Source organism: Macaca mulatta, chromosome 11 (assembly GCF_049350105.2).
Source record: "Macaca mulatta isolate MMU2019108-1 chromosome 11, T2T-MMU8v2.0, whole genome shotgun sequence".
Lineage (NCBI taxonomy): Eukaryota > Metazoa > Chordata > Mammalia > Primates > Cercopithecidae > Macaca > Macaca mulatta.
The window spans coordinates 110,839,496-110,856,208 of record NC_133416.1 but is presented as its reverse complement, the minus strand read 5'-3'; the positions used below and the strand labels follow the sequence as shown (position 1 = coordinate 110,856,208).

General features: G+C 43.6%; 1 protein-coding gene across 7 annotated transcripts in view; it reads right to left on the bottom strand.

Moving 5' to 3' along the window:
• Positions 1-16,713, bottom strand: part of STAB2 (stabilin 2) — a 168,623-nt gene that overhangs the window by 131,360 nt on the left and 20,550 nt on the right. For all 7 annotated transcript variants that reach the window (XR_013401292.1, XR_013401291.1, XR_013401293.1 and 4 more), the window contains exons 4-6: positions 10,810-10,895; positions 9,255-9,324; positions 411-506 (exon numbers count right to left, since the gene is read on the bottom strand). Coding sequence is in view for 3 of the 7 variants with exons in the window: in XM_015152616.3 (XP_015008102.3) it covers positions 411-506; positions 9,255-9,324; positions 10,810-10,895 (252 nt within the window). In the remaining 4 variants the exon portion in view is untranslated. The remainder of the gene's footprint in view (positions 1-410; positions 507-9,254; positions 9,325-10,809; positions 10,896-16,713) is intronic.

The window sequence follows — 16,713 nt, the reverse complement described above, 5'->3', positions numbered from 1 at the left end:
TCCTCTTCCTTAGGGCTGTTAATGTGTTCCACCTTTGAGGCTCATAATCGAGAAGATGCTGTGTCTCCTTTACTAGGTGACTAACTTGTTGCAATGGCTTGTGTTGGCTTCCCAGCCCCAGTGTCCCTCTTTCCATTCTACCCTTCACGTGGCCTCCAGCTCAACCTTCCTAAAACACAGCTATAGCCTTGACACCACACTGCTTCTGTTCTCTCTCTTCCTCCTCCTTTCTTTCCCTCCTCTTCTTTTCTTTTCTCTTCTACATTCTCTTTTTAATTTCTGGTTTCTTTCCAGAAAACTTTAGGTGGTACCTTGCCCCTGCAGAGAACCAGTAACAGATACAAAATTGAAATGCATACATTTGTGCCTATTTGATCTGGCGTGGCATTAAGGAAACTAGCAGTACTTACGCTTGTCACACTTGGGACCAGTGTACGCAGAGTAGCACTCACAGGTTCCATTGCCATCTAGTCCACTGTTGCATACCCCATGCACACAGTTGCACACTGGAGACAGAAAGTGGGGAATTTTTATCACCTGACATAGACTGTTGCTAAACATTCTGGAAGGCTAGTATTTTCAGATCATCTTTGCTGAGACTCTGCATAATAAGGTGAAGAAGACCATGGATTTGAAGTCCTAGAGACCCTTGTTTGAACTTTGGTTCCTCTCCCTTTTATCAGCACCAGGATTTTTTTTTTTTAAGTTTAACATATGGATAATAGTGCCTACTTCCTGGGATTTCTATAGAGTCAAGTAACATAATATATATAAAGCATGGGGCATATCATATGCATTGGAGTTCTTTCCCCTACTCTCAAACTATTTACTTCATCTTTGGATATCTCAACAAAAGAATTAATTTAGTGTCTTATATACACCTGTTATGTTTAAAAGAGAAAAGCTACTACTAACTCAATCACTGTTGGTAGCAGATATCTATACAAATAAGTCCTACCTATTGATGGGGCAATGCAAGGATAAAAAAAGGAAAATATTCAAAAGGGTCTAGAATAACCATGCCATATTTTCTAGCTTGATGTTTTAGCCCAGTGACAGATCATTTCAGGGATGATAAATGAAGGGCATTTGAAATGGATGTGAATGGTCAACTCTTTAGTTTGCGGTTGGTTTGTAGCAAGATTTACTATCAGGCTAGGCCGTCAGCATCATATGGCCAGCCCTCTCTGGAGCATGCTGTATTAGTTTTCTATCGCTGCCATAACAAGTTCCACAAACTTAGTGACTTAAAACAACACAAATTTATCTTACAATTCTGGAGGTCAGAAGTCCAAAATGTACTCGTTGAGCTAAAATCGATGTTTCAGTTGGGCTGCTATTGCTCTGGAGACTTTAGTGGAGAATCTTTTGTCTTTTCTAGCTTCTAGAGCCCATCTTTATTCCTGGGCTCATGAAACCCTTTCTCCATCTTCAGAGGTAACAATGGCAGGTCAAATACTTCTCATGCTATCATTTCTATGGTTCTCTCTTCTGTCTTTCTCATCCACTTACAACAACCCTTGTGATTACATTGGACTCACCTGGATAATCCAGGCTACTCTCCCTATCTTAAATCAGTCAATTAGCAACCTTAATTCCACCTGCAACCTTAAGTCTCCTTTGCCATATAACCTAACATATTCATAGGTTCCAGGGATTAGGACATTTTGGGGGCTCATTTTTCTGCCTACTACACGTGTCTTCAGTGTATGTAAGCCAACTTAATATTAGCTCAAATGAAACATAATTAAGAAGATGCACCTGCTTAAAAACTTAACCAGAAATACCAGCAAAGCAAGGATCAATGAAGTTTAAAGTATTCCAAACATCTAATAAGTCATCAAGTCCTTTGTTTTCTCTGTCTCTACCTCCCACCTTGATCTTCTGCTCTTCATCTCCACTGGTGCCATTTTTGTTCAGGCCTTTATCATGTTTTGCCTGGACTATTGCAGTAGCATGATACCTGGCCTTGCTATTTCTAGTTTCTTGCCTCTCCATTTCATCCTTTTCATTTGATTAGCAATGGCATCAGGGTGACCGTCCCATAAATATCTCAATGACTCTCTACCAACCAAATAAAAGTTAGATTTCTCAGTTTGGTAAACAATGGCCGTTCCAACCTGACTCTAACCTTGGTAAGTTTTCATTTTCATCTTTCGCCACTTTATTTTATACATCTTCAATTCTTAGCATGTGGGATGATTCATTCACTATTCATCGTCCTTCCTTCAAAACACTTATGGAATACATATTATGTTCAGAGTACCACGCTAGAGATTAATGCCCAAAAATAAACAGGACAAAGTCTCTGCCATCAAACAGATCACAATCTAATGGCAGAAGAAAACAGCCAATCCCAATGCACTGGGATAAATGCTATGAAATGACCAACCAATGGGAGCTGGCCAGGAAAAGAGAAAATGGGGTTGGCCCAGGGAAGACCATGCCAGGTGGAAGCAGCAGGAAATGCATCTTGCATGTTCACACCTCCAGGCTTTTCCTCTGCTGCGCTCCCTTTTGTGTGCTAACTGGAATCCTTGTCATCCTTCAAGGCCAGCCAAAGCCCCCACTTCTGTGTTGCCATCTCAGTGGTCTCCAAACAATCTGTGCTCCTCTGGCTCCAGCAGCACTTTCTTTGTTCCATGTCCACTATTGCATCCTATGACAACTACAAGTTTGTTAATACCTGACAGCTGAAGACCACCAGGAGCGCACCAATGGTCAAATCAAGTCAGCAGCAAGGGTGAGCCATTCTGCGAGAAGTAGCAGTAGGCTCTTATGTCAGCCAGGAGAGGCTGGATAGTTCTCATGGTCATCCATTGTTGCTGAGTCTCTGTTCAGACATGATTATTCCCTGGCCTAGTTCTTGTCTTTTCCTCCATAGATATAGTGAGTCTTTTGTCTGATGGTGATATTCTGCAAAATTCTTTATGCTTAGCAGCAGAACACCACAGCCTCTCCGGTAGCAACTAGGCCAGCAGCCAGGAGACAGCTGTCAGGGCTGCTGTTTTCTTTCTCAATCTGTATATTTTTCTCCCCTATTAGATTGGGACTGCGTGGAATGACCTCCCCACCTCTGTATTTCCCCACATGTTTTACGGTGCCCTGTAACAATACCAACAACTACACAACTAAATTTTAGATAACGACATTGCCCAGCAGGGCCAGGATTAGGGTGAGGAGAGTGAAACAGGGTCGTGCAAGCACAGAGCTGCATCCCGCTGTTATTGAGCATTTTGATGTTTCATTCAATAATTTTTAAAGTATTATTGTCATGGGTTGAGTTTTGTCTCCCAAAATAATATGGCGGAGTCCTCATCCCCAGTACTTCAGAATGCTCCTGTTTGGAAGTAGGGTCATTGCAGATGTAATGAGTTAAGATCAGGTCATACTGGAGTAAGGTGAGCCCATAATCCAATATGACTGGTGTCCTTATGAGAAGGGGAGACACCACAGACATGATGGGAAGAGGCATGTGAAGAGGGAGGCCGAGATCGGAGTGATACTGTCACAACCAAAACCAGCTGGGGCTACCAGAGGCTGAAAGAAGCAAGGAAGGACCTTCTTCTAGAAGCTTCAAAAGGAGCATGGCCCTGCCAACACCTTGATATTTGACTTCTAGTTTCCAGAACTGGAACAATAAGTTGCTGTTGTTTTAAGCCACCCAGTGTGTAGTACTTTGCTGCAGCTGCCCTAGGAAATCAGTGCAGTTTTGATCTTGATTTTTGAGTTGTTTTGATGCCTCCTTAAATTTTTCACCCGAGGCCCCACACTTCTCTTTACTGAGTGCTTACTATCTATCAGGCATTTTGCCAAGTGCATTGCATGCGTCATCTCATGTTTACCACATCCTTTGAGGTAGGTATCATTACTACCTGTGTATCACACATGAAAAAACGGGAGATAGCTAGCTCAAGTAGTCCCTCAAATAACTGAAGAATTAAATGGGATTTGCAGTGCCATCCTCCCTTCAAAACTCAATTGACATTGTTTCTATTTTAGCCAAGCACTTTGATATCTACCTATGGCTGTGGATTTTTGGAATAAACAAGTTCTGTTAAGTTGGTTATGGAGATAGTGGGGTGAGGAGGGAGTGTACTATGGGCTCAGTGGAGAAGATTCAATTCAATTCAAAAAATATTTACCCAGCTTTATTAGGCACTAGGTATACAACATGTGAGTAATTGATAATATCTAAAGTCCAGGAGCTCACAGTGCAGTGGGAAGCCAGGCTCTAGGAGATACAGTGACAATTCCTGTCCTAAGTGCTGTCATGCAGCCATTGGAGGAAGGTGAGGGGCACAGAGGGCTCCTGCTCCCAACTCAGTGCAAATTGCGAGTGTTGTCCTTGTCATTAAGATTGCCCTCCTGGCTGTGTGGTATTGGCCCAAGGCCCTGGCATGAGCCTCTCCCTTCATGCCATCTTCCACTACAGCCTCTCTACTGGATTAACTGCCAGGCACTGGCAGCTTTTGGAGGCGTCTGATGCTGCATTGCAGGCTGCCAGCTGCTGCCAGGAACATGTCCTTGGGAAGGAGATGTGAGTGGCAGAGGGTTTCCCAGATGATCATTGAAAGAGCGCTTGGTACTTGTTAACCAGTCTCAGTAAATCTCTAGAGACACATAAAACTTGGGTGGTATAACTTTAAAGTGGTGAAAGCCATGGCCATGCTGGTCAGAGGGATGGTATGCATAGCCTCCTGTGACGTGCCCCATAGCAGAGTAAGCTGCTCCCTCTCCTGTGCTCCCATAGGATCTTGTCTGGGCTGTGCACACTGCATCATCACAGTCGCCACCCACATTTCCAGCTCCTTGGGACTGGGCACCTAATCTCATCACTCGTAGGATCCACATCACCTGTCTGGTGTGTAATATATGATGGACACTCACCAGAGGCAGACTGGGGCAGCGCTTGGGGGCCCAGGCTCTGGAGTCACACACATGGGGTCAAATCCTGCCTCTGCCCCCATAATAGCTGCATGGCCTTGAGCAACCCTCTCTGCTTCTTCATACATAAAAGGAGAACCCCCACCTCCTTTGGAGAGTTGTAGTGAGGATCCAAAGAAACCCCTCTGCACATGGTCTGACACACAGGAGGTGCTTAGCAAATACGAGTGACTCTTCTTAACAGTACATGGTTGTGGGATTGATTCGGGGATCATGTTAGAGAAAATGGGCTTTGCAATCTGGCTAGCTGGAAAGGAGGCACTGAGCAGGCTGCGTTACTGGCAGCAGAGATGAAAACCTTTGGCTGCTGCAGCTCGAAATCATCTCTAAACCAACGAGCAGTCTAGGAGGAGAGTGCTACCACAGAAGATTACAGACAGTGTGAAAAATAAACTGCACCTAATAGAGCTGTCAGGCAGAATGGCCACCTCCCCGGACCAATGTCTCATTGGATGATACAACACTGGCACCCAGTGGATGCCTGGATGAAAAGGTTTGCAGTCTCCATAGTCCTTGTCAGTGGGAAACAACCAGCCATTGCTGAGTCATTCATCCATCCATTCATTCATCAGGGACTCGCTTGCTGTTGGATTATTTTTGTCCTCACTTAATACTTACTTCTATTGATTGAGTGCTTGTGACATAATACTAGGAGCTTTACTATGTTGTCAATCCCATGAAATTGATATTATTATTCCTGTTTTATAGATGAGAAAGGCTTAGGGGATTTAAATAGCTTGCCCTCGGTCACACACCAAGTAGGGTCTGTTTCAAACTATGGTCAAACTGAGTTTAAAGCCTGTTCTCTTAATTGTTACATTCTAGAGCTATGGTATTTAATTTGGTAGCTACAAGCCACATGTGCCTATTTAAATTTGAATTAAGTGATATTTAGTGCAATTTGAATTTTAACTCCTTAGTTGCACTAGCCCCATTTCAGGTGCTCAATGGTCACATGTGGCTAGTGGCTACTGTATGGGACAGTGCAAACAGACAATATTTCCTTCATCACAGAAAATTCCATTGGAATCCATAGCTTGGAAGTTTTTCTCTTGGGTCTCAGTTTAAGTTTCCAGTTTTCTTACCTAAAAATTTAGGTGTTGAAGCCATCTTTCTCCCTTTCACTTGCCCTTTCTCCATGACACCAAGTGTGAAGGGAGGATCCTTCCTTTATTTGGAAATGTTGGGAATTTCCCTGTGCGTCTCTGCTCAACGGTAACCAACACCAGTGTCTTGGAGATAACATGGGTCTTCTTCCTCATTTGTCATCTCCAGACAATTTACTAGGCTTTCTTGGGATCTAAGCAACACTGGATGCTTTCTTTACTCCTTCCCATTTCAATATATATTTAGCATATGTGATTTAAATTCTTAAATGGCAGGGAAGGGTAAATTTGGGAGGAGACATGCTATTTCTATACAGTTGACTGATTACATTTTAGTCGCTGTCCTTTAATGTAATATTTAAATTTAAAAACACATGGGATACCAATATCCATTGTTTTTTGGGTTTATTTATTTATTTATTTGAGATGGAGTCTTGCTCTGTCACCCAGGCTGGAGTGCAGTGGTGTGATCTCGGCTCACTGCAACTTCCGACTCCCAGGTCCAAGTGATTCTCCTGCCTCAGCCTTGCAAGTAGTTGGGACTACAGGCCTGCACCACCACACACAGCTAATTTTTGTATTTTTAGTAGAGATGGGGTTTCACTGTGTTGGCCAGGCTGGTCTCAAACTCCTGATCTCAACGGATCCAGACTTAGCCTCCCAAAGTGCTGGGATTACAGGCGTGAGCCACTGAGCCCAGCCCCAATATCTGTTTTAAATTTGCTTTTGCTAACAGCCTTATGAAATAATCTCTATAGAACGGTGGGTGAAGAAACACCTATGATTAAGGGATGCTAGGGAATAATAATCGTAACATTTATTATGCACTTATCATCCCATTAAATCCTCTCTAAAAGAGGCAATATTAGATAGCATGCTTCATAAAGTCTCCATGATTAGCAGTCCTAGAGCTGAAACCTTGTCTGAGTCTGAAACCTGGGTTCTAAAACCATGCTTCTGGGTCAGGAGAACATCACTGGAGCAAACTAGATAATTCATTCATTGATTCATCTAGTCATATATTCACTCACTCATTTATTCATCCAACAACAGTGTAGTGAGTGTCTAACAGGCAGGCAGCAGGTAGAAGGTACTGGAAATAAAGATACCACAACACCTGCCTAAGAGGACCTTATGGATTAGAATAAGGCAATGCCTCTGCAATTGCAGATAAAATTTATTACAGAGTTTGCAAACTTATGGGGGTGGGATGTGTTGTGTGTGCATAGGTTTCCTTGCCAAAAATATTTGAATCGAAGCAGTGTCTACTGAGTTTAATTTTTCTATGAAAGTCAGAGCCCAAGTGGTGTTGGCAAAAAGCTACCCACATCTTTTTGGGAGATGAGGATCTAGCAGACACTGTTTCTACCATACCCACATTCTTTAGACCTTAAAGATTGCGATTGTGAGCCTTCCAGCTAACTTCCAGGATCCACAGCTCTTAGCCTGAGGGTTTTGTGTGAACCTGAGGATGGGCACTCTGCCTGGGTGCTCCCTAGACACTCTTAAGTAGCAGGGGGTGAAAAACTCTCCCCACTTGACTATGTGTATTAATTCCCTGTCGCTGCTGTAACACATTGCTACACACTTAGTGTCTTAAAACAACACAAAGTTATTGTCTTACATTTCTGAAGACAAGAAATCCAAAATCACTGTGCTAAAATCAAGGTGTTGGCATTGTTGTGCTCCTTTTTGGAGATTCTGGGGAGAACATGTTTCCTTGCCTTTTCCAGCCTCAAGAGGCCACCCACATTCCTTGGCTCATGGCTTTTCCTTCTTCAAAGCCAGAAATTGGCGGACCAAGTCTTTCTCACATCTTGTAACTCTGACACTCATCTTCTGTCTCCCTTCTCCATCCTTAAGGACCCTTGTGATTAACACTGGGCCTTCCCAGATAACCCAGGATAATCTCTTATCTTAAGGTCAGCTGATTAGAAACCTTAATTCTATTTGCTACCTTAAGTTATGTTTGCCATGTCAGGTACCATATTCCCAGGTGCTAGGGATTTGGATGTGGACATTTCAGGGAGCCATTATTCTGCCCACCGCACTATGGCTCCCTCTCCCCTCAGGTGAGATGACTGAGCTGTGTGTTCTGCACCAACCCCCAGAGCTCCCCGGGGCATCAGGCTCCAGTGGTCCACAGTGGCACTTGGATTAATAATGTCCTGTTTATTTTCCTCACATTACTTCCTCACATCCTCGTGTTTCCTGGGATCACCATTCAAATAAACTAACTACTTGTTACTCGAATCTCTATCTCAAGTCTACTTCTGGACACAGCCAAAAACAAGAGAGTGAACAAGCCAGTCTCAAGTTTGTTTCTTTAATTTGGAGCAACAATCTCTGACCACCTTAGGGAATTATTTGTGAACCCCCAAAAGGAAGGGAACCATTAGAATTAGGTGGGGCCCACGGTATAATTGGAAGCCTATGGATCTATGCAGAGACCAGGATTCAGAAAGAGCCCAGAGAAAAGTTGGGCAGGCAAGGAACAGCTAGCGGTGGAATCCTAGAGCCTGGGGAGAGGGAGCCATAAAGATGGCTGGAAGCATTTCTGGGGAGTAGCTGACTGCACATGCCAGGGCTGAGAACCTCAGGAAACACTGTCTCTGTTTTCAACGACTGCATTTAACAGTTTTGTTGTCAACTTTTTGTTTTCCCTATGTAGACTTGGTTACACATGTTAAAGTGAACTAATCATGGCTTGATAAGGACTCTGTACTTCTATATTTGAGTCCTTGTGGACGAATTGCAACCTGGCTTAATAGGTAGACAAGACTGAAAACCTAACTTAGGAGTATGCGTCTTAACAATAGCTGAGTCTTGGCCAATCCCAGCGGCTGTACTCTGATCATTCATATACTGCTGAGTGTTCAAACTATGTTCAAATAAGGCAAATGCCGAGCTGTAACCAATCCAGCAGTTCTGTACCTCACTTCCGATTTCTGCACGTCATTTCCCATTTTTTGTCTATAAATCTTCCATCACATGGCTTCACTGAGTCTCTGAATCTGCTGTGATTCTGGGGACTGCCTGATTCACGAATTGTTCGTTGCCCAATTAAACTCCTTTAAATTTAATTCTGCTGAAGTTTCTTTTTTATCACACATAACTATTCAGTGTTTTCTCCTCAAGGAGTAATCTTTCCTGTAGACTGTCAACCCTTACAAATGTGGTGATTACAAAACTCAGACATACCTGCTGAACAGCTGGGTCCAAATAAGTTGTCATTAGCACAGGTTTCACAGGCTGTTCCACCAAACCCTTCCTGCAAAACACCACAGGTGGTTGACATTAGACTCAAGGGGACCCATGGTACCAGGAAGGCCTTGAATTTCCAACTCAGCATTTGTTTCTCAAATATATTTTCCCTCTGTGCCTTTCCCGGAGCTTCTTCTTTCTGTTTATTTGTGTTATCATTGCATACATTAATCCCTGTGTCATTTTGTACTAAGGGTCTGAAGCTCTGCAGGAGAAAGCTGCTGTGTCAGTCCAAAGATATAAATAGATAGCAAGTGCTAGCAGCCATATCCCGACTTCGCCCAAGGGTGAAAGGAAAATGCTTTCAGTTTTGCTTTTTTTTTTTTTTGAGACTGAGTCTTGCTCTGTCACCCAGGCTGAAGTGCAGTGGCACCATCTCAGTTCACTGCAACCTCCGCCTCCCAGGTTCTCCTGCTTCAGCCTCCCGAGTAGCTGGGATTACAGGTGCACACCACCATACCTGGATTATTTTTGTATTTTTAGTAGAGACAGGTTTCACCACGCTGGCTAGGCTGGTGTCCAACTCCTAGCCTCAAGTGATCCACCCACCTCAGCCTCCCAAAGTACTGGGATTACAGGCGTAAGCCACCTACCCGACCTCAGTTTTGTATTTCTGAAGACAGTTGAGCTCAATCCTTTTCAGAAGGATTTCCTTGTATTTAAATCCCCTAGGGCTTGAAACTTGCAAAAAGTCACTTTCATGAGATAATGAAGAAAGTCTTAAACTGGTAAAAGAAAATCTTGAACTGGTAAACCTAACGGTTCACAAAGGATGCAGAGGATAGCACCATAAGGGTCGTCTGCTAATAGTGATTATTAATATTAACAATGACAGCAATTTCTATAGTCCTGTATAGTGTCATACAGTATTTTCACATATATGGCCTCATTTTACTTTTTCAACGGATATTCAAAAGTTATTACATAGATATTGTTTCAAAATTTTTTTGGGGGGTGGGGGGGCAGAGTCTTGCTCTTGTCACCCAGACTGGAGTGCAATGGCACAATTTCAGCTCACTGCAACCTCCGCCTCCCGGGTTCAACTGATCCTCCTGCCTCAGCCTCCCAAGTAGCTGGGATTACAGGCGCTGGCCATCATGCCCAGCTAATTTTTGTGTTTTAAGTAGAGACGAAGTTCCACCATGCTGGCCAGGATGGTCTCCATCTCCTGACCTCGTGATCCACCCCCCTCGGCCTCCTAAAGTGCTGGGATTCCAGGCGTGAGCTGCCACGCCTGGCCTGAAACCCATTTATGCAAGTGGATATGCTTAAGACTGAGCAGTAATTGACTCTCCTAAAGGCCCCCAGGCTTTAAGTGGTCATTTTGTTGCAAATGGCACACTTTTAAAAAATTAATACTTCTACCTCTTAGGAACTTCGCTGTATATGTGTGTGTGCACGTGTGTGTGTGTGTGTGTGTTTAAGGAGGATCAACAGGTTAAAAAGATGGGGAGCAGAATCCAGGAAAGGAAGAACACATTTTTGAACTTACTTGGCAGAAGCAGGTTCCATTTCCTTCCATGCCTTCAGCACAACTGCCCCTGCCATTGCAGGGTGACTCCGCTCCGCCTGGGCACTCTAGGGAATCAAACAGCTCAGATGTATTCATTCGTGACTGCACACAAGCATTCTGCAAGGATGTGCTTAAGCACCTACTAAGAGTGCTAGTTGCCAGGGATAAGAAATACTTGCAGAACCTGTTGGTGTCATCTAGGGTTTTACAGAAGAGGCAGGAGTATACACAGGTGAACTGCAATGTGGTCACGAGCTGCATTAGAAAGTATCCACTGTCTACCATTTCTTGAGCGTTTGCTATACACTTCACAATGATCTAATTAGATCATTCCTATTGCAGCCTCAGGGGTGGTTGCTATTGGTGCTAGTTAGCAGATGAAAAGAATTTCAGAGAGGTTGCATATACTCACCCAAGGTCTCACAGTTTATAAGTTGCAAAGCTGGGACTTTAAGCTCAGACCTTAGCATGACTAAGGCCAGGCCTCTTCATAGGTGTGCTAGAAAGGGTATTGAGAGAGTCCAGAGAAGGGAGGTATTGATGCTGCCTTAGGGAGTCCGAGAGACATCCCTGAAGAGGAGTTATTTAAATGGCGCTTTTGAAGGCGCAGTAGGAGTTGGCTATGCTTAAAAGGAAAGGATGTTTCAGGAAGAGGCAATAGCAAGTACAAGGTCTTGGAATTGTAAAAGGGCATAACCTGTTCTGGGAATGATAGAGTTTGGTGGGGCTGGGACTTGGGAGCTGGGTGTGAGAGTTGTGGGGGGCTGATGAGGTAAAATAGGACAGTTGGGGACAATTAATGAAGTGCCTACTATGGTAAGCAAAGGAATTTAGATTTTATTCAGAAGCTGATTCCGAACATGCATAAATACTTCTGTGATATTCTAGACCTGAATTGGAGCTTTTATGGATATTTATTAGAGGACATTCACTAAACATTCAGTGAATACTGAGGACATTCAGGGAATACCCTAATATGTGCCAAGCATTATATTCCATGTTGGGGCAGGGGGACATTTAGCTAGAAAGCCAGATATTACAATGCCCAGAATCAAATAGAGAATTAAAAATTATGGTAAGTGACCGAAGTTTAAGGTACTATTGTGATGAGGATGAAAATAAATTCTATTTCTTTCTATACTTGCTGTTGTTCTACACTTTGAGTGCTGAGTTGACATGGATTTATTGCCAATTTGGATGAGCTCTGACTGTTTAAATAAGAAATCTGAAACTGCAAGCACCAAGCAGAAACCATGCAATGACCATGAAATGTGTCTATGTGAATGAGGTGAGATGAAATGTTATCCCACATTTAAGTTAGCAAGGTAAGTGCCTTCCACAAGACAGGAAGTTCTAGATAATTGTATTAGTCCATTCTCATGCTGCTAATAAAGACATGCCTGAGACTGGGTAATTTATAAAGGAAAGAGATTTAATGGACTCACTGTTCCACATGTCTGGGGAGGCCTCACAATTATGGCAGAAGATGAAGAAAGAGCAAAGTGACGTCTTACATGGCAGCAGGCAAGAGGGCATGTGCAGGGGAACTCCTCTTTACAAAACCATCAGATGTCGTGAGACTTATTCATGATCATGAGAACAGCATGGGAAAGGCCTGCCCCCATGATTCAATTACCTCCCACTGGGTCCCTCCCATGACACGTGAGAATTATTACAATTCAAGGTGAGATTGGGTGGGGACACAGAGCCAAGCCATATCAATAATAATAAAGGATGCATTTGTTTACAACTCATAGCAATCCCCTGAAGTTAAATCTTATTTTTAGCCATACTTTCTAGATGAGGAAACAGGCACAGAGTGGTTAAGTGACTTGGCCAAAGTCACCCAGCTGGCAAGGGGTAATGATAGACACACTTACCCTTCCTCTACTGAAGTGACCACCTTCCTGCTGTCCCTTCCCTCCCATCCCCATCCCATAAGACCTTTGCCATAAACTTTCCTGTGCCACAGCTCATTCTGCCACACATCTTCCCTGTGGCATGTGAAATCAGCATCCATGGAAAATAAAAATGCATTTGTCTTAGTTGATTCAGGCTGCTATAACAAAATGCCTTAGACTGGGTGGCTTATAAACAACAGAAGTTTATTTCTCACAGTCCTGGAGGCTGGGAAGTCCAATATCAAGGTGCTGGCAGATTCTGTGTCTGGTGAGGGCCTGTTTCCTGGTTCATAGATGGAGACTTCTCACTGTATCTTCACTTGGCGGAAGGGGCGAGGGAGCTCTCTGAGGTCTAATCCCATCCATAAGGGCTCTGTTCTTATGATCTAATCACCTCCCAAAGACTTTACCTTTTAATATAATCACATTGGGCATTAGGTATGAACATATGAATTTTGGGGAGACACAAACATTCAGACCATAGCAGCAGTTCTTGAAGAAAGAGACTAAGCAGTAAAAGAAGCAGCTCTCTGAAAGAGACCCTGGGGACTCCCTTAAGTTACTAGGCTAGTTCTTTAGAAGAAAATTCATAATGTGCAGGTACTATAGAGGTGGGAGTCATATCCATCTGTAGATGGTTTTCTGTCTGGCTCCTTCCGATTCCTTCCTGCATCCAGAATATTAGCAAACTACACAGTCTAAATTGCCCATTTTGACCTGTGGTATTTCCACAGCAGTGGCAGAGCCAGGTTCAAAACCTGGAAAGATGCTCCACTCTACTGCACCGTTTATCACTAACACCCACCATTAACAGGCAGGTATGCACCCCAGGACAACAGCTCAGGTAACAGGCATGTTTGTGGGGCAAGGGAAGGGGAAGACACACTGATGGGTAGCTAATATTCATAAGTATTCAAAAAGCAAGACATTGGTTTGGGTTGCTCTCACCAACTAGGCTAGTAGTGGCATGAAATGCGATGGTGCCATGGGAGGAGCTGGGACATTGCAGTCAGAATGTTCTGGGTTCAAATCCCAGCTAAACTCTTTGCTTGCAACCCTTTGCTTTTGGCAAAGTCCATGCCTGGCTCTGAGATTCAGTTCAGGTGTATGTGGGGACAATACTGTCTTCTAGGCAGGTTGTTGTAGGGACTGGAAATATTAGGTGCTTAATGAATGATAGTTGCTATTATTCAGAGTGGATCTTCTTGAGTTTTTGTTTTTCAGACTGGTACTGTAACAGTTAAAACACTCAGGAAATAAATTACTGGTACTTGTTTGAATCAGACCATCTAAGATCTTGGATATTTACAAGTGAGCATACAGACTTGGTTCCTATTTCCATGATCCTACCAGTCTAGTGAGGAGAGAGTTGTGGATTAAACAGACACTCAGGTAATACTGATGCATGGACTGGGCTAAGGGTTGTCAGGGGAAGAGATCTAGAGCTCTCATCACTTCACCTACTTGATCTTACTTACCAATAGTTACCAAAAATAATTTAATTCTAAACAGCCCAGTTGGTTTAGATCTGATCTCAACAGATGGCAAAAGCTAGATCATTAAGAAAGGACCCTGTTAAAGATTTTGGTCTTTGTCTTAGGAGGAGCAGCAGAAGGTGAGGATGTAGAGGAAGGGAGAGAGCTGAATCAAGCAGGGACCAGGTAAACAGTTGGGAGCCAATCTGAAAACCAACTGAGCCATTTGAGTTCACTCACATTGTTGAGCAAAGGGTGCTAAGAGAGCATCTTCATAAATCATTCACCATCAAATAGTTCTTCTCCTGTTTGCTTTTTATAGGAGACCCTTCTTGAGCTGAGATGGTGTTTTGTGAACCAGGCCCAGCCCTGTGCAGAGCTAGGAAGGTAGTGACAGCTCCCCAACTATTTCCCTCTTTTGTTCCCTGTACCTCTCCCCAGAAATGGGGGTACAAGATGCTCTCTGGGTGACACCCAGTTTGCTTTCTGGGCTTGCTCAGAACAACACAGGTTCTCCTGCAGCCTGAGACTCATCAATCAGTGCCACCTTGCAGAAATGTCCTCCCAGGTATTTTTACATTTTCAGGCTATGTTGCCTAAATCCCAGTCTCCCAAACTCACATTCCACTGAATCTGTTCCTCCAAGCATGGAACCAACTTATCGCCCCATCGTGCACTCTTTCCATGTAGCCAAATAGACTATTCCACACTCTTCTAGACATGCCTTTCTCTCCATAGCATACCTGTGCTTTTCCCACCTTCAAAGACCCTTTCTCTTACCTTGCCTCTGAGGCAGATTTGACTTCCATCCTCTGGGTGCCTGTTCCACTCAGCTCATTCCTATTATAACACACGTGGCAGAACATGCGGCAGAGTCATTTCTTGAGAATATAACCATGCTCTAGGCTACGCTGATCAGAGAGGAATTGGGGAGCTTCCTCAGTTCCAGTTCCCAAGAGTGTGACTTTGTGTTTAGGAAGTCTGGACATTCTTTTTCCTTAAGGACAGTTAATATACCTTCCTTTTAAAAAATTTAGGCAGGTGTTTCTCTAAGGGTGATTCACTGGACCAGGTGTTTGGAATCCCTTGGGAGTGGAGAACTTTTACAAAGGCAGATTTCCAAGGCCCTCCTCATTAGGTATGTGATACAGTTCGGCTGTGTCCCCACCTAAAATCTCATCTTGAATTGTAATCCTCATGTGTCAAGGGCTGGACCAGGTGGAAGTAACTGGATCATGTGGTAGTTTCCCCCATGCTGTTCTCACGATAGTGAGTGAGTCTCACGAGACTTGATGGCTTTGTAAGTGTCTGGCATTTCCCCTGCTTGCACTTACTCTGTCCTGCCACCCTGTGAAGAGGTGCCTGCTTCTCCTTTGCCTTCCACCATGATTGTAAGTTTCCTGTGGCCTCCCCAGCAATGCAGAACTGTGAGCCAATTAAACTTCTTTCCTTTATAGATTACCCAGTCTTGGGTATTTCTTCACAGCAATGTGAGAATGGACTAATACAGTATGTGAGCCATGAACAAGCACCTCTTAGATCTCCAACTTCAGAAGCATAATTACCTTGAAATCTACTATTTTTTCATGAGACTACACTTCTCATGACTCCTTCCAGCCCATGACTGAGCATGGTAGAGATGCCAGGGCAGGCCCACTCCTTTAAGATGCAGGCTTCCTCTGCTGGGTGATTTTGGCTAGAGGACTCCTCATCAGCTTCACCAAATTTTCTTAGACCTACATATAGTCTATAGCTTTTCCAACTAACCTTCCTTGACTCCCTCTCTTGTTCACAAGGGTCAGACCTGCATTGCTTTCTCCCTCTGCTTCTCCTGGCTTTCTTCTCATTTTTTTCATCACACATGTTTCTTCTAAGTAATCTCTTGTATCTCTAGCCCTGTCTGGCATCTCCCCACATGTTTCTTCTAAGTAATCTCTTGTATCTCTAGTCCTGTCTGGCATCTCCCTTTTGGAAGCCCTGGACTAATATGCCAGGGCATAGAGAGCCTTTGTGCACATTATAAAAAGTCTTCCCTACCCTCACTGCTCTTGTGGATATATCCCCACAGACACTAGGCTTAGAAAGCAGATGAAACTAAAATAAATTGAAGGTGCCCCTTCCTCTTGGTATACCAGGCCCACACTAGAGTGTATGGTTTGGCAAACTGAAAATGGGCTGAATTTCAGTCCAATTTCATCCCCTTAGGCAATAAGAACCTGTTACAATTTTAGGCAAAACCCGACACTTAACACCTACCAAATAGAGATTCCCTGGTGTAAGAATCAGGAAAGTACATTTTAACAGGCATGGCAGGTAATTCTACTACACATCAGTATTTGAGAACCACTGGGTATGCTGGACAAATTTATGTAGATTGTCCTAAACAGAGAGGAAGTGAAGATTTTTATGCCTAGCAGGCTGATGGGAAGCAATGCCTATGAGTTGATGTGCCTTTGCATGGCATGGTTGTGTGGTGTATCAGCTGGACACTAGGCAATGTTTCTGGT